Raw genomic sequence first — 23,896 nt, 5'->3', positions numbered from 1 at the left:
TCCCGCTGTGATGATGATGTCCCGTGCAGCCGCGGGAGCGATGTCCCGCCTCCTATGACACACGGCACAGTGATTCCTATCATTGGATCACTGTACCAGAGGAGGTGGGACATCGCTATGTGGCTGCTTGCCATAACAAGGAGGAGGTGGGACATCGTTGCAGAGCGGCAGGAGGGGGAGGAAGGGGAATCGTAAGACAGCCCTGCATTACATTAGAACGTGAGGAGGGGGGATGGTGCGGTGCGCGCTGCGCGGCAAACTGACACAGAGGGAGGGGAAACTCACAGGGGCACTGGGCCATTCACGAGTGTCACCCAGCGGCATGGCCCCGCCCCTTTTTCTCCTCCATTTCGGGCAAATTTTTCACTGACTCGAGTATAAGCCGAGGCGGCTTTTTTCAGCCCAAAAAGAGGGCTGAAAAACTAGGCTTATACTCGAGTATATACAGTATATAACTTTGTAATCATGTAGAATAATATACATATACCCCACAAATAAATAATTGATTTGATGTAGATAATTCAATCTATTTTGCAAGTTCAAAGGGAAACTCGAAATAGTATCTCCCTCAGTGAACTAGGATGATTCTTTAAAATAAAAGATTCATTTTACCCCTACAAAGACAATCCCATATAGCTTGAACAGCACTTTCATTTTTGCACATATGTTTTCATTCAAACTTCCCTTTCATAGCAGCAGGGTCCTGAATTAATTTCCTATGCTTAGATAACTTGTCTGCTGTATATAATGCCAGTTCAGGTGAAGTGACAGATGCCCCTGAGTTAGGCATTAATGGTGAGGATCTCTATTGAGAAAGAAGCATGAAAGAAAAATCTTATTTTGATCAATGGAAGTATTCCTTGAACGAGGGCATAACCAGAGCAAGAACTATCTAGTATACATGCCCACAAATAGACAATGTAACATCACATGAGCCAGTGACAGAGAATATCATCTATTCTGACTGATGCTAGAGAGATTTATGTGCAAGCACCTCACATTTACAGAATTGCAGCAGCAGTTAACAAAGTGCATATCATTGCTCCTACAGACTGGATAAACTGAAAGGAAGAGATGGTCTCATTCAGAGGTCAAGAAATTGTTGGAATAGAAATCTTGTACTATGTAGCCAGATCAGTCAATGATGTAATAAGCAGTTAAAACCCAGCTGGCTGGATATTAAGGGAAATGATAGCCTAGAGAAAAAGGAACAAAATAATATGCAGTGCACATTTAAAGAAAATTCCCAGGGATGTGGAAAGGCCAACATTTGTGCATGGATGCATCAGTCACAGTATAAAATGAAGAAAAAGTGTGAAGGTATAATATAGATAGCAATAGCACTTAGACTTAGTGCATATACTGCTCCACAGTGCTTTACAGACCCCTCTGAGGAGTTTACAGAGTCAGCATATTGCCCTCTACAATCTGGGTCCTCATTTTATCCATCGTGGAAGGATGGAAGGATGAGTCAACCTTGAGCCTGGTGAGGTTCAATCTGCCAAATTGCAGGCAGCCAACTGTCAGAAGTATTCTCCAGTACTGCATTTTAACCATTGCGCCACTACAGCTCATAACTTCAGATATATGAAGTTATCCATTCTACAAATCATCTACAAATTTATAGTTATGAGCTAATCCCTTTCTGCAATAAGGGAAGAATGGAAATTAATTCTGAAGAATTTTGAAATGAAAGTGGTTCAAATAATTGTTCAAACAACAAAGGTCCAATAGGTCTGTGGGCATCATCTTAAGGATGACAAAGTTCCTCAAAAAGAAGCTGGCAGTCCTCTGGAGGTGTGTTTGCAATCCCCCTTTTTTTAGAAGGAAAGAAACCTATCAATAGAATTCTGGATTTCTAGAACCAATAAGATGGGTTGGTGTGGATTTAACTAAAAAGTTTATGAATAGTAACAATAATTATTTACAGAAAGTCAAATCATTAAGTTATGGAAGAGCCCTACACCATAGAACCATGCCCTGAGTGGGGGACTTCCAAGATCAAAGGTGCTACTAGGAGTTTTGAGGTTAATGTCTACAGCTATGCTGTGCTGAGTGTGTTGGTGGTATCAGTGTCTGGCTAGTGACCCCAAGTATACTTTTGGTATGCCTTCTGCTTGAAATAGAGAAGGCAACATCTGAGTGAAATCTTGGACAGGAGGAAGAGGAGATAAAATACAGTTGTGCAGCTCACATTTGTACATTGCTTTATGACACTTTAGAAACATTTTATTTCTGTTGCTGAATAAACCATTTTCATACAAAAGAAAGTCCTCAGTCCTAGACTTAGTCCAAGAATGAGTCACATACAGTATTGTCAGACACAGCAATCCAGAGCAATGGACAACACCATTACTCTGTTTTTATATTAAGAACTATATTTAATACCTGTGCAAATCATGCTGCTTCTCACAGAAAAACAAACTGAATTGCTTATCTTTTATCTTCTACAAAATGGGATAATAATTCTCCTCCAAAAGATGCCAGTCAATGTGCTGTTAATCATTAATTAATGCAGTTACCAAAATCTTAATACCTATTCTAGCGAAAAAATTATGTCTTTTTTTCAGATATTATTCACTCATCTCAATGTAGCTTTCCACAATTGAGACAAGCTTCGGATAATGTGCTTAATCTGCTAACAAATACACAAAAGAATTAAAACTTCACAGAATTAATTTCATTATATGCTGAGAAGGCCTTTGCCAAGTTCATCTTAATTTTTTAAAATAGAATTCCCTACATATTTTCTTAGATGGATATCAATATATTAGTTTTCAACTACTGCTAGACATTAAAAAATCACATGATTTCTAAGTTAGTTGAAATGTAACGTGGTCTTTGACAAATTACCTCAGTAGATGCAACCTGATGGAGATAAAGGAATTTTGAGAAAAGGGACATGCCAGTTTAGAACTAATGGGAAATCTACTTCAAAGAAATGTTCTGCAAAAGAGAAACAATCCTAAAATAGGAGAAAAAAAACCTGCCCTGAAGTTAATCTAAAACATGGGTGGCAGAATTCTAAAACAATATGGAAGGTAAGTGTGTGTGTGTGTGTGTGTGTGTGTATACACACTCACCATCTTCAGGCTGGTGTTTTCGGCTTTGTGCTTGTGCGAGTAAGGCGTGGTCAGAGCTGTTGTCTTTCTATAAATCTTGGTGGGGGTGTGTGGAGTGCTGGCTTTGTTGCTGTAAGTGGGTTGATTGGCAGTGTAGTTGCAGGATTACACAGCCAATCAACCCACTTACAGCAACAAAACCAGGACTCCACACACCACCACCAAGATTTATAGAAAGACGACAGTTCCAACCACACCTTACTCGCACAAGCACAAAGCCGAAAACACCAGCCTGAAGATGGCGAGTGGGACCTCGCCGAAACGTTGCCAAGACAATCTTAATCTTACACAGGAAAAGACCCAAATACAACAAGACCAGCATACCTACACCAGTGAATGTATGTATGTATGTATGTGTGCCTCACTGTATATTAGGGTGTTCCAAGCAATATGATCCACTGATCAGAACTATGAAAAGCCTGGTGCTGAGAAATCCAATGATTTGTTCTAAAAAGCAGCCCAGCATTGCACTAGTGGTATTGGAAAAAGACTGCAGAAATAGAGTGGATGTGAGATGGCCATATGCAAAGTTAACGATCTTGAAACGGCCCAAAAGAAGATCATAGTTTTTTCTACTCCAATGATTAAGATGATTGTTTAATGAGAATTCACCATGAATTTTCTCTGGCAAGATCAACTATCACACCTCGAGAAAAGCCAGTAGGAACTGGTAGTATAAAAGTAAGGTTCATCTATAGCAGTGATAGCTAACCTTTTTCTAAAGGGGTACCAAAATTGTGCGTGCTTGTGTTATCGTGTGTGCATGCGTGCCCACCCACCTGCGCATGCACACATCCCACCCACCTGGGCATGCGCACATGACCCACTCTCACGCATGCACACCTGACACCCCCATACGGGAAGGGGAGTTTTTGCCCTCCTCAGGCTCTGGAGGCTTTCCTAAAGCCTGGAGAGGGTGAAAACGGCCATTTTTGCCCTCCCCGGGCTTCAGGAAAGCCTCCACAGGCTGGAGAGGGCGAAAAACGGCCCAACAGCCCATTGGCCAAAAATCAGCTGGCCGGAGCTGAGGGCTGCCGTGGTGGCAAATATGGCTCCACGTGCCACCTGTGGCATGCATGCCATAGGATTGCCCTCATGGATCTATAGCAAGACTTGCAGTAGCAGAGTTGGAGGTGACCAGCATGGAGAGAAATCTGAAGCTGCCTGAGCCAAAATTGGGCACTTTTTTCTTCTCTTTTCCTGTAGTTGCAATCAAGTAGCCAGGTCTTTTGAAATCATACTGAGTTATTTTCCTCAGGGCTGATCCTGGCACAAGCAGAGATGTGAATATCCTCTGCAAACAATGGAGAATCTGTCTGATCACTCAAAGAAATGAGCATCTGCCGGAAACATACTAAGGAGACTTGGAGGAAAATAAGATGTCTACACATAGTTTATTATTTTCTCCCAAATGGTAGCTTGTAAAAAAGAAGAGCTATCACAAACCTAGCAATGCTTCTAAATATTTAGTTCCTTCATTGTGGCAAAATAAAGCTCAGTTTATATCAATAGGAAGGACATATTTGCTATTGCAATACTAGTGCTTGTGAAATGAGGATTATTTAACCCCCCCCCAAAAAAAAGACGGCCTGCAACAGAAAGAATAGGTGCCTTTAGAAATAGCTTTAAGAAAATGTTTTTTTCAGCTGATTTCACTGTCACCCCCTCACATTGGTTCCAAACTTGTGCATTAAGACTAACAAAGCTGAGGATCTGGATCTTAGTAACTTTTAGGGGAGCAAATGGAGTTTGCAGCTCCATAGCAATTAATACCACCTTGCTCCAGCCCAGAAATATTATCAGTAGTAATTATTTTCATATGGATAACCTTCATACATCTTCCCCAATCCAAACATATTTAACCAACAGATCTGTGACTTAAATCTGTCCTGTCCAACTGTCTAAATAAATATATAATAAAATTGTTATTAAATGTACAACCTTTTAAGAATTTTTGGAGGTTCATTTAATTTTTGAAATATACTATCCAATACTTTGGGAGTAATACTTTTCCCTAATTTCAATGATCTTCTTTTTTTCTTTGGAAAAATGATGTACTTAATTCCAGCTTTTCGACATTCATCAGCAAGAGCAGTCTGATCTATTTGACCTGGAGCAGGCACTGGTTCAAAAAGATTTCCTTTAGGCATTTTTAGTGGACTTCCTGTAAGTGTTTCAGGACCTTTCTCTGGATTTATAGGTGCTTTTGAAGGGTGAAAACTAATTCCTGAAAGGTTAGCAGGAAAACTATGCTTTTTTAGAGTAGGTTCAGCTTCTGGTACTGCAGCAGTAGGTTTTGTTAAAGGAACATGCTTGCTCATGATATCAAGCTCTTCCATAGCAGTATTGAAATTTGCAGAAAACTTTATAAGTGTTTTGTCTCTGTATGAAGACAACTCTGGTGCACTATTTGTCCTTTTAAGCGAATGTCCCTGCAAGAAAATAAATTTTACTTTATGGACATCATTTTGGAAAACCTATTGATATGTAATACAATTAAAATACTCTTTAACCAAATTTCCATGTGAATGTTACTGTTGGCCACACTAGTGAATCTGAGTATTATGATAATAGCATTGTATATCTAGATGTAGTATACATTTGCCTTCACTGAAAACATTGCAGTGGCCAAACCGAAAAGCCTTGATCAACAAACACAACTCAATGGGTATTGATAAAACAATGATGCTGTATGAGATGAAACATATGACAATTCATATTCCTGAACTAACAGAATTGTGGGAGTTACAGACCATTTAGAAGGCCTTGTTTTTAAATGTTTCATCTACATAAATTTACTACAGAAATTCCTTGCAGGATGAACTGGATCAGGAATGAGTTATTATAGGTAGTCCTTGAGTTACTAATGTAATAGAACCTGCCCATTCCATTCATAACCTGATAATTCATAGGAGTGAATTGCGTAACTTGAACATGATCACTCCCTCCTTTTGCCCAAGCATTCGCTAATCGAATGCACGGCTTCAATATCTTAGGGTGGGGAAGGCCATGGGGGGGGCATAGCAATGGAACAGGCCACCTGCTTCAGACCACCCAAGACCTCCCCTGATTCACTGAGATATCCCATTCTCCCTTCCCTGGGGTCCTCACAATTGCTCTCCACCCCCCATCCTGCTGCGCCAGGTCACTTGCCTTGTGAAGATCTGTCTGCTCACCAGCCTCTTTGTTTCTTTGCATGCTCCCAGCGAGCGATTGAGAGCAGGATGAGCATGCCCTGCTTGGCTTCTCTGACTCACCAAGGCTGCCTGCCACTTCTGGAGTGACAGACAGTCTCGGTGACTCTCCTCCAAAGGCTTCAAGCTTCCCATTGGCCTGCAAACATTTTTTGTGCACAGACTGGAAGCTTCTGGTTGTCCTAATCTCGCAAGACTTCAGGCACCCATTCACTGCAAAAAGTGGATAGGAGTCTGAAATTGCAAGAGATCATGGCTCATAGAAGCTTTCAGCCTCTGACCAAAAAGTGTTTATGCGCCTATGGGGTGCCACTTCAAAGAACTCTGCTTCTTTGGGCTTGAGGCGGCCTTTGCTGAAGAGAATGCAGCCCCCAGACGAAGCACACATCATGCTGGAGCTTCATTTTCACCAGGAAAGGCTTTTCTTCAAGGCCTCTGGCAAAGAGAACAGAGCCCCCGGAGTGATGCACAGTTCCTCCCGGCCTTTGTTCTTGGCAGCAAAGGCTTTTTGCAAAATGGCATATGAAGGAAAAGATTCAATGTCTCAGGCCTTCCCTACATTTGCAAAGCTTTTTTCTGCAGATCTTGTGCATTTGCATCAGATCACCAGAGATCAGTAGCATGAGATCACGTGCTGCTGATCCTGTGTGATCTTGCAGTACTTTAGGCCTCCATTCTCTGTGTACTCACTGAAGGCTTGAAGCACTGAAACAGGCCAAGAAAGTGAAGGCTCTCTAGATCTTCACAGAATGAGTAGCCACAGGCCTAGTGCCTATAAAGACTCAGCATAGAAGTGGGGATTGACAGGATGAAGGCTGTAGAGTCTCTGTGGTCATTCATAAGGACGAACATCTGCCATGAGCTGCAACATTTGTAATTTCGGGACTTGTTCGTAAACATTAGGGGGCGCTTATCACGTAACTACTCATGTTCTGATAAGTATAATTGGATATGGAATTTCAAAATATTCATCTCTTTTCATATTTTTATTTCAGATAATCTGTTATTTTGGTAATAAGCTTCATAGAAAATTATTGCACTATCATACATACTAATGTTAGGTGATTTGAATAAAACATAGAAATCCAACATACTTATTTGCTAGAGGAGTCACTCTTCTATAGCACACTACTTACACATGCAATGTCTTCATCCTATAACACAAAATAGTTATCAAACAATATAGAGAATAAATATAATTTTAAATAATTAAACAATTCTGATTTTACAGAGTCTAAAGATAATTTTACACGCTCATAAGTTGTTTGCTAAGAGATTATTAATAATTCAGAGACATTTATTTTACTAGTGCAGAAATAAAAATCTTCAACATGCACAGATGATATTAGTTAACAACAGAATGGAGATCTTAATACTTAGGATTAAAAAAAAACTACCATACAACAAATACTTTGATGCATGGAGCATGTTTCTCTATGAAAGTACAAGCAGAAAACAATGGTTTTCATATAAAACATATAAAAAAATAAGAAAAAAGCCAAAGAAACTATCAGTCCACTGCAGAAGATTGTAGACGATGGCAAGGAAGTGACAAGCAGCATGGAGAAAGCAGAGTTGCTTTAATTCTTTCTTTCATCTTTGTTCACATAAAAAAGAAAAAATAGCTCAACCTACCAAAGACAGAACCGTAAAACTGGGAATTCAAATTAAAATAGGCAAGAAAATGATAAGAGATCCAGGAAACTACAGAACAATTAGCTTGACATTAATATCTGGGAGACCCTGGAAAAGATAATCAACCAACAGAACTCCAAACACTGTAGAAACAAACAAAGTTATAACCAGAAATCTGACTGACAAATGACACTCATGTAATGCCACATCTATATGGAGAGAAGTAAGCAGTGGAGTACTCCAAGGTTCGGTTTTAAGCCCAATACTCCTCATAAATGATTTAGGTGAGGGATAGAAGAGGAGCTCATCTAATTTGCAGATGACACCAGGTCAGGAATAGCCAACACCCCAGAAGATAAGCTAAATATCCAGAGGGATCTTGACAAATTTGAAAGCTGGGCTCTATCTAACAAAATGAAATTCAGTGTAGAAAAAAGTAAACTTTTGCACGAAAGCAACAAAAAAAAAAGATACAGATTAGGTGGAACTTTGCTCAATAGCAGTAACTGCAAGAGGGATCTTGGAAATCTAGTGGACAATCATTTAAATATTCTACAGCAAGGTGTTGTAGCTACCAATAAGCCAATGAAATCCTAGGCTTCATTAAGAGGGATAAAATGAAGATCGCATGAAGAATTCGTATCACTTTATAAGGCCTTGGTAAGACCACACTTGGAATACTGCTTTCAATTTTGGTCACCACATGAAAAACATTTTGAGACTCTGGAAGGCATGCAGAGGAGAGCATCAAAGATGATTAGGGGGCTGGAGGTGAAAACATATGAAGAACAGTTGCAGAAATTGGGTATGGCCAGTCTAATGAAAAGAAGGACTAGGAGCGACGTAATTGCAGTGTTCCAATATTTGAGGGTCTGCCACAAAGAAGAAGGTGTCAACCTACGGTATTTTCCAAAGCACGAGAAGGAAAGACAATAAGCAATAGATGGAAGCTAATCAAGGAGAAAAGCAACCTGCAATTAAGGAGAAATTTCCAGACAGAACAATAAGACAGTGGAATGAGTTGCCTTCAGAAGTTGTGGGTGCTCCATCATTGGAGCCTTTTAAAAAGAAACTGGACAGTCATTGTCTGAAATAGTATAGGGTCTCCTACTTGAACAGGGGGTTGGATTAAAAGACCTCCAAGGTCCCTTCCAACTCAGTTATTCTATGCTTGTCTCTTTCTGCTGGGAGAAAGGCATTTTACACTTGAATCTCACTATCTAAGATGAGGAGCTTTTCTCCCCTTCTGGTATCATCAGACATAGAGGCAAGAAATCATCCACCATCCAGCCTTGACCTGAATGTAATACTAATGAAAAAACAAAGACAAAAACAAAAAACATATGGCCTTTCAATCTGTTCTGAAACAACAACAAACAGATGTTATGCTACTACCCTTCATTGGGAAAAATAAACTGCCTTCTTCTGAATAATCTGTTAAGTGTAACCGTTCTCTTGATTCAATTTTATTCTGTGAGTGTTTCAACTTTAAATATCATAGCCACATCAATATCATCTCATGATTGGGAATAGTATGTAAATTTCTGATAATTACTATATTGGTCAGGTTTTTCTTCTTTGAATACTAAATAATTGTATCTTTTCACAAATCGACTTTCCAATATTTACAGTTACCAAAAAGGAAATTGTATTTTAAGTATGATTACTCTTACTTGTTCACAATGCTGCAATTTAATTTTAGTATAGTTTACTATTAAGAGTATATAATCAAACCACAGATAAAATCATATCATGAAACATACTTCAAATTTTAAAATAACGATACCTTTACAGTAGTTTCAGGAAGCACAAGTTGTGGAAAGGAACTATGTCTTCTATTTGCACTAATATTCTACAATAAAAACAAAATTGATATTTTTACAATAATAAGATTTTTAAAATAGCAATAGCAATAATAGCAATAGCAGTAGACTTATATACCGCTTCATAGGCCTTTCAGGCCTCTCTAAGCGGTTTACAGAGAGTCAGCATATTGCCCCCAACAATCTGGGTCCTCATTTTACCCACCTCGGAAGGATGGAAGGCTGAGTCAACCCTGAGCCGGTGAGATTTGAACCGCTGAACTGCTGATCTAGCAGTAGCCTGCAGTGCTGCATTTAACCACTGTGCCACCTTGGCTCTATACTAAAAGCTTAGTATAGTTTTTATCTGAAAAATGGTTTTAGATTCTGATTCTGTAAGCAATCTATATGAATTTTATGATGAGCTTGGTTAATTATAAGTACACTATATTGCCAAAACTATTCACTCACCCATCCAAATAATCAGAATCAGGTGTTCCAATCACTTCCATGGCCATAGGTGTATAAAATCAAGTACCTAGGCATGCGGACTGTTTTTACAAACATTTGTGAAAGAATGGGTCGCTCTCAGGAGCTCAGTGAATTCCAGCGTGGAACTGTGATAGGATGCCACCTGTGCAACAAATCCACTCGTGAAATTTCCTCGCTCCTAAATAATCCACAGTCAACTGTCAGCTGTATTATAAGAAAGTGGAAGAGTTTGGGAACGACAGCAACTCAGCCACGAAGTGGTAGGCCACGTAAACTCGTCCAACATCAGTGTGTGACCTCACAAATGCGCTGCTGGAAGAATGGTCAAAAATTCCCATAAACACACTCCTGAACCTTGTGCACAGTCTTCCCAGAAGAGTTAAAGCTGTTATAGCTGCAAAAGGTGGACCGATGTCATTTTGAACCCTATGGATTAGGAATAGGATGTCACTTACAGTAAGTTCATATGCAAGTAAAGGCAGGTGAGCGAATACTTTTGGCAATATAGTGTATTTAAATCAGGAAAATTGGTGTTAACATTTATTATTAAACTTAGCAAATATTGATGGAAGAAATCAAAGGACATACTTTTTCATAGATGAAGTATTTCCAACAATTGGTTACCCAAGAGGAATTATAGTCCACATCAACCTAACTATCCTTCAAGAAACAAAGGCTGTAAAATATAGGACAATTTAGGATTTTTTTTTCTTTTTATTACCATAATAGTAGCCTCCCATAAATGAAGATGAGATACATCCTTCTGGAATGAATTATTTTTTTATAGTGGCATATCAAAAATAAATATATTAAAAATCCAAGACTGAATATGAATAGTTTGATTTGTAGCAGATAGAAGTTGGATATTGTCCCATGATTAGATATTGTATTATATAAAATAGTTTATATGTGACAACACACAGGAAGAGTTTGAAATATGTGGCTGTCTGGCATTCTTATTACTAACTCCTTATACTAAACTAAATGTACTTGTATCCTTAATTAGAACAACAATGCAAAATTGCTACTGACGTCATTGCTCATGGATGTTTGTGCCTACAGATGAACATGTTGCTGTCCTCGTGTGTCCCACAAGTTGCAAACACACTAGAACAGGGCTGTCAAAACTCCCGGCTTGCAGGCCAGATGCATCACGCGCTGGCCGCACCCACGCCCGGTTTAGCAAAGGGGAAAAAATCCCAATACATCACATGACGACACTGTGACACTCCTGCACAAAAAGCAGCAATGCCTATAGGTTGCCTGACTTTGTACAGGAATTGAGAGACAACCTGCTCATCACTAGGGGGAGCTATGCAACCGTAAATTGTTAAGGAGTAGGCTGGAATCAACCACCTCAGGCTGAACTAAAAAAATATTTGCAAAGTAAATCCTGAAGGAATCATGAGACCATCAAGGGCAGCTGGCCGAGTCACCAGATCTGATCACAAAAGCTAAAAGCAGAGGAAAAGGTCCTCTCAGACAGGTGCTTCAATGTGCATTGCAGCAACCCATAGTTCAAGGACTTATAACACCTGTAGCTACAGTAAAGCACACAGAGAAACAAAACAATAGTATGAATTAAGTTATTCTTAACATCAGTAGCTAGGTAGGTTACGTTTGGCTCCAGTAAAAAGACTAGATTATTTTTATAGGTTCACAGCCCTTCCACATGTTCCTATTAAGATAAGCAATGTTGTGCCATACGTGGCACGACAAAACCGCGCTCGTCAAAATAGCGGTGATAAAATCGCGTCACTAAAGCCACGACGTCATCACCACGCGTCATCACCGCCGCGACAACAGCGCGGCGACAGAAGGGCGCTTTAAAACAGCGCGGCGGCAGAAAGCCAATTTAAATTAAGGTAAGGGTTAGGATTAGGTTTAGGGTTAGGTTTAGGGTTAGGTTTAGGGTTAGGTTTAGGGTTAGGTTTAGGGTTAGGTTTAGGGTTAGGTTTAGGGTTAGGTTTAGGGTTAGGTTTAGGGTTAGGTTTAGGGTTAGGTTTAGGGTTAGGTTTAGGGTTAGGGTTAGGGTTAGGTTTAGGGTTAGGTTTAGGGTTAGGGTTAGGTTTAGGGTGAGGGTTAGGTTTAGGGTTAGGTTTAGGGTTAGGTTTAGGGTTAGGTTTAGGGTTAGGTTTAGGGTTAGGTTTAGGGTTAGGTTTAGGGTTAGGTTAGGCTGAGTGCTTCGGAAGGCGCTGATTTGCCCTCCACCCTTATGTCAGCGCGGTAAGGTCGCATTTGCTTTAGCGATTCGGACGGTGCGGATTAGCACTTGCGCTTATGTCTCCGCGGATAAGGGCTTCGCGGTATTGTGGTGGAACCGTGCCATACCCCTCACACATTATATAGTGTTGCTGATTGCCATATATTGATACTATTACTTTGTAACTTTTCTGTTCTCTTAAGATCTGCCAGGTGAAATAAGTAGCAATAGCCAGTAAACAAAATAGCAGCTTGCAAACTATTTGTCAAACTGAGCCAAATCAAGGAAACAAGAATTATACAAATATCTTCAATGATAGTTTTGTGGTAAATATGGAACTGTGGGAACTGCAAGATGAATTTTTAATCTTAATTTATAGTGAATTTATTAAAATGGAATCTCTTTGGAGGATTTTAAATGTGTCTTCCTACATTTCTTGCCATCTTAGCTGAATTGCTATTTAGAAAATAAGCTGTCAACAGACTTACGATGTGTCTTTAAGTGTTTCTGCCTAATCTCCCTTCCACTGTTTTTCCAGGCCCCACCACAGTCATTTAGACTAATGTTTAGAGCTAGAACTCACTTCTACTTAAATGCATATAGAATATGTGGATGCTTAGTTTGGGAATATAAAGAGAAAGAATTTGGCACTCCTGTTCAATTCACTTTTACATCAATCAATTGAGCCAAAATATGCAAGACTATGCATTGAAAATCAAGTGGGTAGGGAGCATCATACCCCAAATGAATTTAGTTGCATCATCAATAACATTTTAGAATTTAAAATATTTTCTTTTCAGTCTAACGGTGATTTTAGTTTTCATCATTGTTCCTTGGAATGCACCCATTTCAGCTAGATGTGGAGTCCCTTTTCTATGGCTTTTGAGATTTGCTGAAGATGTATATGTTTTCCTGATATTGGAAACTGCACAATTTTTAATCAGATTCTTTTAAAATTATATTGTATTGTGTTTTATATTTCATCCTGTTTCATTTTGTACACCACATAGAGATTATTTTAAAAAATTGTCTAGAAGAATTTCAAAATCCATAAAAGATTTTTGAGAGATAGAGAAAGGTAAATTATGGGAGCTCAGTAACAGCTAAATTGAAAAAAACTAAAATTAATGAAAGAATGAAGGTACCTAAGGATTGTTAGTGAGAACAGTAGGCAACAATGTTATGAGGAAACACAGAAGCAAAGTATCCCCAAAAGATAGTACAGGTAATCCTTGACTTACAACAATTTGTTTAGTGACTATTCAAACTTACAACAGTACTGAAAAATGTGACTTGTGACCGCTTTTCACAGATATGATTTTGCAAATCCCCATGGTCACATGATCAAAATTCAGATGCTTGGTAACTGACTCATAGATATGATGATTGCAGTGTCCTGAATCATATGATCTCCTTTTACAACCTTCTAACAAGTAAAATCAAAGGGGCAGCCAAATTCATTTAAAAATCGGGTTACTAACTTATCAAATGCAGTGATTCACTTAACAACTGTGTCAAGAAAGGTCATAAAAGGGGGCAAAATTCACGTAACAAATGTTTCATTTGACAACAGAAATTTCAGACTCAATCATGATCGTAAGTCAAGGACTACCTATAATTTTCCACCTTTGGATTTGCCTTCATGTTTTGTCAAGGCAGCACAAAGGATGGTAACTATTAGACAGAATAATGCTCACCTCTAATTTTTGTGTAAAGCACACACAAAAATTAATGATCTAAAATAATTTTACTGAGACTATATTGTTCTAAATACCGAAAAGGAAAAACGCCTCCATTGATTATGGCTTGGTTTCTACGATGGACCCAGGAGAAGAACTTTTAGGAATTCCTTCATCAGAATTAAATTTTCTGTACTTGTGTGAACTGCATTTCTGATTAGTTCTGATTATCCTCACAAAACTTGATGTTATAAAAGCTGGATGAGATTCTTTAAAAGGTTTAAAAACACTTCCATGATTCCTATAACTACAATACATACAGAAAAAAAAGAGTCAAAGTCATCTTCGCCTTCTCCCTTTTCTTTCTCTTGAAGATCAATGGAAAAATCTTCATAAATAACCCCATGAACCAAATTGCTCTGGAAAAAAATTAAAGAAAATGTGTTTTTCTAAGCTGGAACAATAAATATTGTAGATAAGCTTACTTTGGCTTCATACTTCACCATAAACAAGAAAACAAATATATAAATAAATAAAACTGGAAAATCTAGCTGTATATACGTCTCAAGGAGATGTCACCGCTTAATCTTTAAGTTATACAAATACTGAAAATCTAGAAAAGTAAAATATTTAGGAGCATAGTACTCATAGAAAATATGTCTATGATCATGGCATGATACATATAATTATTAAAAGGAAATTTTGTAATAAATTCTGTATTATTGCAGAACAATATACAGTAGAACCTATGGTCATGAATGCTTCTGACCATGACCAAATCAGATTCTGACCAAAAAAAATCATTATTATTTTTTTTTGTGGCTGATTTCCCCTTCCGTGTCCTTTTTTTCTGTAAGCAAATTTCCAAAATTAGGTTCAGGTCATGACCAAATTAGTTTCGGACAAAGTTATAGAACGAATGATGGTCGTGACCAAAGGTTCTACTGGATCATTTTTTAAAATTAAAGTAAATATTTAATTGTTCTGTAATTTACATATTTAATATACTGATCGTGATACAGAAAAAACTTTCTCTACATAGCTGCATGTTTAGGAAAACACAAACCTGATGCTAAATTTCATATGGTCTTCAAATATGGTCAGAAAGTTTACCTCATACTTGGAAAACAAGATTTCCTTCATAACAGAAAGAGGAGCAGAAAATTTATGGGGAGCTGGAGTCCAAAACATTTTAAGAGATCCAGGCTGAAGTTTCATCTTAAAAAAAATTGAAAACTGATTTAATATGATATATTATTAAGCATTTATTCTAAACATGTTGCTTAAATGAACAGCAGATATATTGTATGTTATGCACATTTTGCTGTTTTCAAATAATGCAATGTGCTACTACAGACTGCTGGAGGGCATTAAAAAAACCCTTCCATCTAAAGTATTGATATCACCTTCCCACCAGGTAACTTTGAGTGTGAACTCAAGACTGTCTATCCCTTTCAGAGAGCTTTTAGAAGAGTGTTGTGTTTGATGTTTCAAATGTATGATTTAAGCTAAAGTAAACCCTTATACTTTCTAATAAAGTAAAAGTCATTGGCTTCTTTAAAACTGCATATTTCCCAATGTATCTGTTAAGTGGCAATAGCCACATATTGTTGTTTGCCACAAGATAGGGAAATACTTTCAGATAATTTTATCAAAGACAGACCCCTTATTTTTAATTAACTTCATCCCAGAATAATGACAAAAAAGAAAAGATATACCTTCTATATTAATGTAAGACTCACATATTTTTACAAGCAACTTTATATGTTTGCTTTTGCGAGATTTAAAGAAAACCAATATCAGTTATTCAAAAATGGGATTTCTTAAAAATACCTAAAAGCTTATAAATTACTACAAGTATGAATGGTCATACCGTTTTTCCTAATAATTTCAATTGAGGCTTTTCAACATAGAACTCAGCTATTCTTTGCCACTCAGGCATACTTCTTGGTGTCTTTGGAGGTAAAACTTGAATTCCATCTTCTTGACTGCTTTGGCATACCTCAGAAATGGAAAGTCCTTCATTATAAATCCTGAAATAAAGTATATTTTGCAGAAGCATATATATTTCAAAACAGACACAACACAAAGAATCCTCCTTCTTTACATACTGTAGAAAGTGTATCAGTTGGTTACAAAAGACTTTCATGCATCTCTTCCACAGTCATCAACCATAATTCATATTAACTCAAGTATTTTAACTCAGATATATTTATACATATTACCATCATCATACCTCCATTTTCCTTTGACTATAATTGTTTAAACGTCCTTCATCATAAAATATACCAAGATTTAAAACATAACCACATACTGGCATTTCATTTGCAATTTCTAATATCCTCCAATAACACTGAAACCTTATGGCCTATTCTGGCTAAACATCCATAATATTGAGTAACAAAAATTTCTAATCCTCCTTTCCAAATCACTGTTTACAATTTTACATCCAATTTCCTTATGTTGTACCCCTGCATATATGTATATGTTATCATTATCCCTCCTTTGTTTGACTGTATCCTTTATCATAACATTTTCCCCCCTAATAATCAAAACTTAACTAGGTTAGGTTTAGGTTTATTGGATTTATATACCGCCCTTCTCCCAAGGACTCAGGGTGGCGTACAACATTAAAAAAAACAAACACAAAAGTTTAAAAAAATTAAATAGAATATCCAAAAAACAAACCCAATTTAGCTTAACAATAACATTTTTAAAAGAAATTTGATTAAAATTAACAATAATCAATCATTTGTTTTGTTTTGTTCAGGCCAGGCTGGCTTGCTGGAAAAGCCAACTTTTTAGGTCGCGTCAAAAGGACCGGAGGTTGGGGATTATACGAAGCTCTGGGGGCAGCTCATTCCAGAGGGAAAGCGCTCCCACAGAGAAAGCTCTCCCCCTGGGGGTCACTAGCCAACACTCTCTGGCTGACGACACCCTGAGGAGGCCAACTCTGTGGGATAGCACTGGATGGTGGGAGGCTACCGGTGACAGTAGGTGGTCTCGCAGGTATCCTGGGCCTAAGCCATGGAGCGCTTTGAAGGTCATAATTAGTACCTTGAATCGCACCCGGAAGACAACTGGCAACCAGTGCAGGCTGCCTAAAAGGGGTGCAACATGGGAGCACCTAGGGAGCACCTAGGTGCTCCCATGATAACCCACACAGCTGCATTCTGGACCAATTGAAGCCTCCTGGTACTCTTCAAGGGCAGCCCCATGTAGAGAGCGTTACAGTAGTCTAACTAAAATTTAACTTAGTTCTTTTTTATTAACCTTTATATATAACCAAAAAATTTCTAATCTTCCTTTCATAGGTACCATTCAATATTCATATCCAATTATTACTCATCATAGCAATACATATGTATACATTATTATCATTATCAATTATTTATTTAACTATATCTATTGTCACTAAATTTCACTAAGTTTAACTAGTTTTAGATTATACACTTTCATCTATCAACCTGTATCTTTCCAGTAGCAAAACAATCTCATGTCTTCTGCCATTTGTGGTATCAGTCCTCTAATCATCTCCTTAATCAAATTTGTATGGACTCCTCTTTGCAACTCATTGCTTATTAGGTCTCTCATGTAATTTTGATGCCCTTCTTCTGTTTCCTTGACCAGCTTATCTTTAATTGTCAGTGGTGTTTTCAATGTTATTGATAATAAAATGTCTCTCTTTAAATCCATAAATTCTTTTATTTTTTCTTCTTCTGTATCTTCCATCTGGGGTAGAGTTCCCCTCCATTTAATTCCTCTTTCCGTATTCCACTCTTTCCATTTCCAAACACAAACCAATCACCATAGATATCAGCGGATTTAATTTCTTTGTGGTCATTTTCTCTTCGGTTTTTAGGACTTTAACCTCCACTTTTTCCACTTGGTAAACATCTCCAACTTCTTCATCATATTTTACTGTTAGATGCTCTAGATTTTGCAACTTCTTCTCCATCCTCCAAATGTATGTGATAATTTCTGAATTTCTAACAATATCTTTTGCAAACTTAAAATTTCTTTCTGCTATTGAGATTGTGCCATTATCTCCAGCTGACAAACACTGCTGCTCTGGCTTGGAAGGTTTTTACAAGATTAAGCATAAATTCACAATAAGGTCTTATTTTCACTTTTCTCTGGTTAAAGATATACTTCAAAGGAACATCTGTATGCTTTTCTTCTTATCATTCTCTATAGACAAAACAGTGAGACCTTGAAATGCCAAGCCAGAATAATTAGTGAGGAAAGTAAAAGTGTTTTGTTTCCAATACACAAACCTCCAGCCTCCGAGTAGCAGTGTCGTCTTTCCCTCTGTTGTTACAATTTTCTTTGTTGCCTTTTGTATCTTTTTAATTCCAAGTTTTAAAAAAGTCAAATTCTTGAATGAAATAGAGAAAAGGGAAAAACATATGCAGTAATGAAGGAGAATTTTAGTCCATAGGTTGCAACAAATAATAATAATAAAGATAGAAGAAGAAAACTTAATCCATTCGTTTTAAAAGGCTTGCATAAATTCCATCCATGAAAATAGCATTTAAAAAGTAAGATAACCCACTGTCCAAAACCATTCAAAGCTTAATTCCGCCGCTTAGTTCTTCTATTCTCAAATTTAAATTAACTTCAAGTTTTCTATAGGCAGTCTCTTTTAAAACGGTAAAAAATCCTCCCCAGCTGAAAACACTTTCTCTTTCTGTATCCTTCTGTTTCAGAGCCGCCCCAACTTCATCAGCCTAGGGGCTGTGCTTTTGTCGCCAGCTAGAAGAACTTCTCCTGGTCCGCTTGGACCACCCAGCGATATAAAGTATCGGCGGCTATCTCAGAGCAATGAGATCGCACGTCGTCTCGTCGTGACATTGGCTCCTCCTCTCCAGCTGTTGGGTTATTTATAATGCCCACCATACAACATTCATTCAGGGTCCCTCTTCCCCAGCCAAATTAGAGCATGTACATTAGTGGATATAAGTAAAGATTTGTCAAGTTTTCTTCTAAATATGAGTTAATAAGTAACACTGAGAAATGACTCTTCTGTCAATATAAGGCAAAATTTCAGCCACTGACTAAAGCTGTACTATATAGGATACCCCAGCTATGTTATTAATTTATTCCTTTTGCATAACTCAATTTCAGGAAAAAAATCAAGCAAACAATATCTTAGCTGGAGTTACCACAACTGTGATTTTAGAACAGTTTGACAATGTAGATGAGAGTCAACTACCACGTAAATCTGAAGCTCCTATAGCTGTTAGATGCTCTAGAGCCTCAAACTTTCTCTGACAATAGTGCATATTTCTTCCATCTATGGCACTGTAATCTCTTTGTATTTGCCATCCATCTTGTCCATTGCCTTTCTCTTGTACTTCTCCTCAATTACACCAAATGTAATAGTTATTTCCAGTCTATCATCTGCTTATGTCACATGCCCAAAGCATGTGAGTTTCTCCTTGTTGTCATCACTTCAAGGAAACAGTTTTTGTTTGACTCAATATTGATTAGTTCTTACAATCTGTGTTTTTCTTAATTCACTCTTTCTCCACTTATTACCACCAGAAAGAAATATCCTTATTCTTCTTCACTTGTCCAGGTTTGTCCTTTTATTTCTCCCCTCAAGAAAATAAAAAAATTAACACCTTCATTTTTTTTTCATTTTTTCACCATTAAGATCACTAAGTATGCTATATTTAACGTTAACTGTTTCCCCCCATTTTTGTTTTCATGAAATACATCTTCTAAGTCTTTGTTTCCAATTAATAAAGTGTTGTCTTCTGCATAGCTCAAATTGTTAGTGTTTTAGCCTATTTTGATTCCAGATATCATCATTTTCAATTCTGTTGTTCAATATTATTTGATACTGCAGGGATAAATCGCATTGTGATCATCCTTTCCTTTACCCAGTTTCTCCAAATTCATTTCTTACATTCAAGCCATGAAAAGAGGGGTTTTGCAATGCACAGGAATTGATACAAATCACAACAGCACTCATACTTTTTTCTAGGCTTGTGTGGCTGCTATATAAAATGTCTCAGCCAGCAAATAGAACTTCTCTGAGTCATTTTTTCTCAGTGTAAAATGAAGATATAAGATACCAGCCATGTTATTCTCAAATGTATTATTCTAATTTTCTTTAACTAAGAAAGTGAAGTGAAAGCGAAGAGGTATAGTGAACAAATTCTAAATAACAATGGTATTTCCCTTACATTAGAAACCAGCATACAGAATTGGACAAGATGTCTTTAAAACATATTTAAAACAGAAGAGAAAGCTGGAGTACAGCTGGACGAAGTTGAAGAAATCCTCTAATTGAATGCAAGTAAAAATGCATATTCAAGATGACATCATGGAGATCAGTGTTCCATTAGCCTTAAATGAGATGATGGTGCACCTCTCCTCAAGAAGCTGTCACTGGATCCAGGAATCCTGAACAACTGTAGCTCAGTCTCCATTAAGAACACTGAGATGGTGGTTGAATAGCAGTACAGAGGATCCTGGAGGAAACAGATTATCTGAACTCGTTTCAGCCAGGGTACAATTTGAAGACAGCATTTTTTGGGCTTGTCAATAACCTTTGCTGGAGCTATCCTCCAGCTCCTCGTCTCTCAGCAGTTTCTGATACTGTCAATCACAGTATATTAAGACTGGCTTTGGGGTTTCAGGGTGAGGGATATTTTGTTACAGAGGTTATTTCTCTAAAGTTGATTCCAGTCAGTTTATAACATTGTTATATATAACATATAAGGCCTGAATGCAAAATCAATATGTGAAGCAAGAGTGACTGGCTTGAGGACAAGGGAAAACCTGCAAAAGTCATGGCTGGATGGAGTTGATGATTCCCTCAAACTGAAAAGCAGTGTATGAAGACATATGAGGACATGTTTATGAAGAAATGTATGTACAGATAGTCCTCAACTTACATAATGGAGCCCAAATTTTTTGTTGCTAAGTAAGACATTTCTTATGTGAATTTTGCCTCATTTTATGACCTTTCTTTTCACAGTTGCTAAGTGAATCTGGCTTCCCCATTGACTTTGTCAAAAGGCCACAAACATTGCTCACATGACCCTGCAACTGTCATAAATATGAATCAATTTGCCAAACTTCTGAATTTTGATCTTGTGAACTTGGGAATGCTGCAACATGAAAATCGGTCATAGGTCACTTTTTTCAGTGCCATTGTAACTTCAAAAAGTCACTAAATGAACTGTTGTAAACCGAGGAATACTTGTACAGACATAGTGGAAAGGGGGATGTTTTGCAAGAATAATAAAGTATGATACAATAATATATAAAATAGATTTAGTTAGATTTGTTTTTTATTTAGCTTACATTTAATTTCTTTTGCTCATTATTTCTCATTCCTTTCCTCTGCCTTATATAACATTTAACTTGATGACTTCCTTGGCATGCATATATTATCCGCACCTCATTTGGACATTACAACAGTGACCTCTACTGGTAATCCATTAGCTCTGTTACCAAAGAAAGGATGATAAAATTCCCTATTTCGGTAACTAAAACAACAATAATAGTATGGCAAAATAGAATTCTTACACAAGATGGTTATACTCAAATCAATTCAGAGTATGTCACTTCTGTAACTCTGGTCATCATTTATCTCTAGTATTATTGTTTAATAATAACTGCAATTAGTATTTCCCCAGAAAAGAAGATGCAAAAGCCTATTCAGTGTTTCTCAACCTTGGCCATCTGTGTCGACTTCAACTCCCAGAATTCCCCAGCCAGCAAAGCTTTGAACATTCCATGCAGGCAATATCAGGGATATAATAGTAAGCAAACTAACAAACTGCTCTGCTAGTAAGAGTTGTTGAAAAACTATAGAATAATAGAGTTGGAAGATGCCATTTACCTATAGAGTCTACCCCAGATTAGTGAAGGACCCAAATGAAATGGCTATCTACTGCACCCTCTATCTCAGTGTTTCTCAACCTTGGTGACTTTAAGTCCTGTGGACTTCAACTCCCAGAATCCCCCAGCCAACAGCTAGGGAATTCTGGGAGTTGAAGTCCACAGAACTTAAAGTCGCCAAGGTTGAGAAACACTGCTCTATCTGAACACATTCAATGAAAGGAAGCTCACCACTTCTCTGCGTAATTGATAAAAAAATATTCTTTAACCCTTTTAAAAATAAGTCTCAGGGGCAGCTTCTTGTTAGTCTGTGTTTCAAAACAAAAATCCTTCAGAACTTTAACAGTTTTCTTGTGTATCAATAAAAAAGTTATTTTTTGTTAATTGCTTCTAAAAAAAAGTCCTTCAAATTCTTAGAAGAGATGAGGGATTATCTTAGAAGAAGAAAAAATATCCAGATCAATTTCCTGGTTTAATATTTCTTCATCTCTTAGAAAATGAGTCATCCATCAGATCCATTTGTATTATATTTAAGTCACTTTAAAATTGATTTTATAGGCATTCATTGCAACTCATTCCTCAAAACATGTTCTACCAATTTTTTCAAGCATTTGATCCATTTTGTTCCAAAACTTGGCTGGAAGGTATTCAAAAGTTTGCACTAGGGATTTCTGCTCCATTTTCTTTATTTTCTGGGTCTATCTTCCTATTCCCCACCATTCAAACAGAACTGAAGAAGCTTCTTGGATCAGAAGTGAAATGTTTTCAAGTAAAAAAAGCAAGAAAGTCCAGTTGCCTTTTGAAAAGCACCTTTGAGATTCTGGCTCTATTTCTCAGTCTTCACAATCTCCCTATCATTAAAAAAATGTGACTGCAATCAACATTTCCTCATGAGAAAAGATCTTCCAAATAATTCAAAACAATCCAAAGCCCTCTTCTCCCTTAATTTGTTATTAACTTTCTAAAAGCTTTATATTAAGCACCTTTCACTGAATAGTCCAAAAAATAATATATTTTTAAAACTTTTGAAATCAAATTTATACCGTCATCTTTTATGAAGGCAGAAACTCACCCAATAAATGCAAGAAAACCTGGCTAATCTTAATTTCTCCAATATGGAAAAAAAATCCAAAAAGTAATCAAGATATTAGCTTTGGTCAAGCAGTCTGTAAAGTCTGGTTTGTAAGTGTGGGTTGATGCATACCTACTCTCAGCCACCCTACTCATAAACTGACCATAAAAAGAGAAGTTTCCACAGTCTACTCATGAGGAGTCACTGTTTGGAGTCACATGGATGACCTCAATGATCTCTCCTTTGTTCTGGGGTGATTATGCCTGCTTCAATCCAGCATCAAGCGGTAATTCCCTTCTCAAAACCTGTCCTGCTAGCCAACAAAAGCCAGCAAGATATCAGCTCACCATCGGGTTTTCAGGAATGTCCTAAACTGTTATATCCAATGATTTGAAAACTAGATTTCTGATGATGCAGTCTAAAATTGGATTTGCCTTTTTTACATACACATCTATTTAAGAAATGAGTCCAATTCAGTGCTGACTCATATTCAATTTGTAATCGCTCACTCTTTTTCACAAATATCCAGCCAGATATCTTTTATGTTGTATCTCTACACTTAATTTTTTGCTTCTTACAATCTTTGTACTATTGTACTTTGTACTCCCCTGTGTTAAATTTCATTGTTACTTTCAGTCCATTTCTTTAACTTTTAAAATTTATTTGGATTTTATTTGAATTTAATTCTGTGTAAATCTTTCAAGTATATATTTGAAAATCTTCACCTCATGACACAATTAAATATCAATACCTAATATTGCCTATGGCAAATATTTACCTGGCTACATTACCAATTTGTGTGTTTGTGGTAATGAAGAAGTGTGGGCAGAAATCTAC

General features: G+C 37.3%; 1 protein-coding gene across 1 annotated transcript in view; it reads right to left on the bottom strand.

Annotated features, from left to right (window-relative positions):
* The window catches only part of TTC6 (tetratricopeptide repeat domain 6), a 111,487-nt gene that overhangs the window by 66,717 nt on the left and 20,874 nt on the right, over window positions 1–23,896 (bottom strand). Inside the window, exons 11-16 of the mRNA XM_032213735.1 lie at window positions 16,001–16,160; window positions 15,241–15,345; window positions 14,448–14,546; window positions 9,738–9,803; window positions 7,453–7,470; window positions 5,064–5,554 (exon numbers count right to left, since the gene is read on the bottom strand). Coding sequence (XP_032069626.1) covers window positions 5,064–5,554; window positions 7,453–7,470; window positions 9,738–9,803; window positions 14,448–14,546; window positions 15,241–15,345; window positions 16,001–16,160 — 939 coding nt within the window. The remainder of the gene's footprint in view (window positions 1–5,063; window positions 5,555–7,452; window positions 7,471–9,737; window positions 9,804–14,447; window positions 14,547–15,240; window positions 15,346–16,000; window positions 16,161–23,896) is intronic.

The sequence above is a fragment of the Thamnophis elegans genome, chromosome 1, assembly GCF_009769535.1.
Source record: "Thamnophis elegans isolate rThaEle1 chromosome 1, rThaEle1.pri, whole genome shotgun sequence".
Taxonomy (NCBI): Eukaryota; Metazoa; Chordata; class Lepidosauria; order Squamata; family Colubridae; genus Thamnophis; species Thamnophis elegans.
This window is presented reverse-complemented; position numbering and strand designations above follow the sequence as displayed.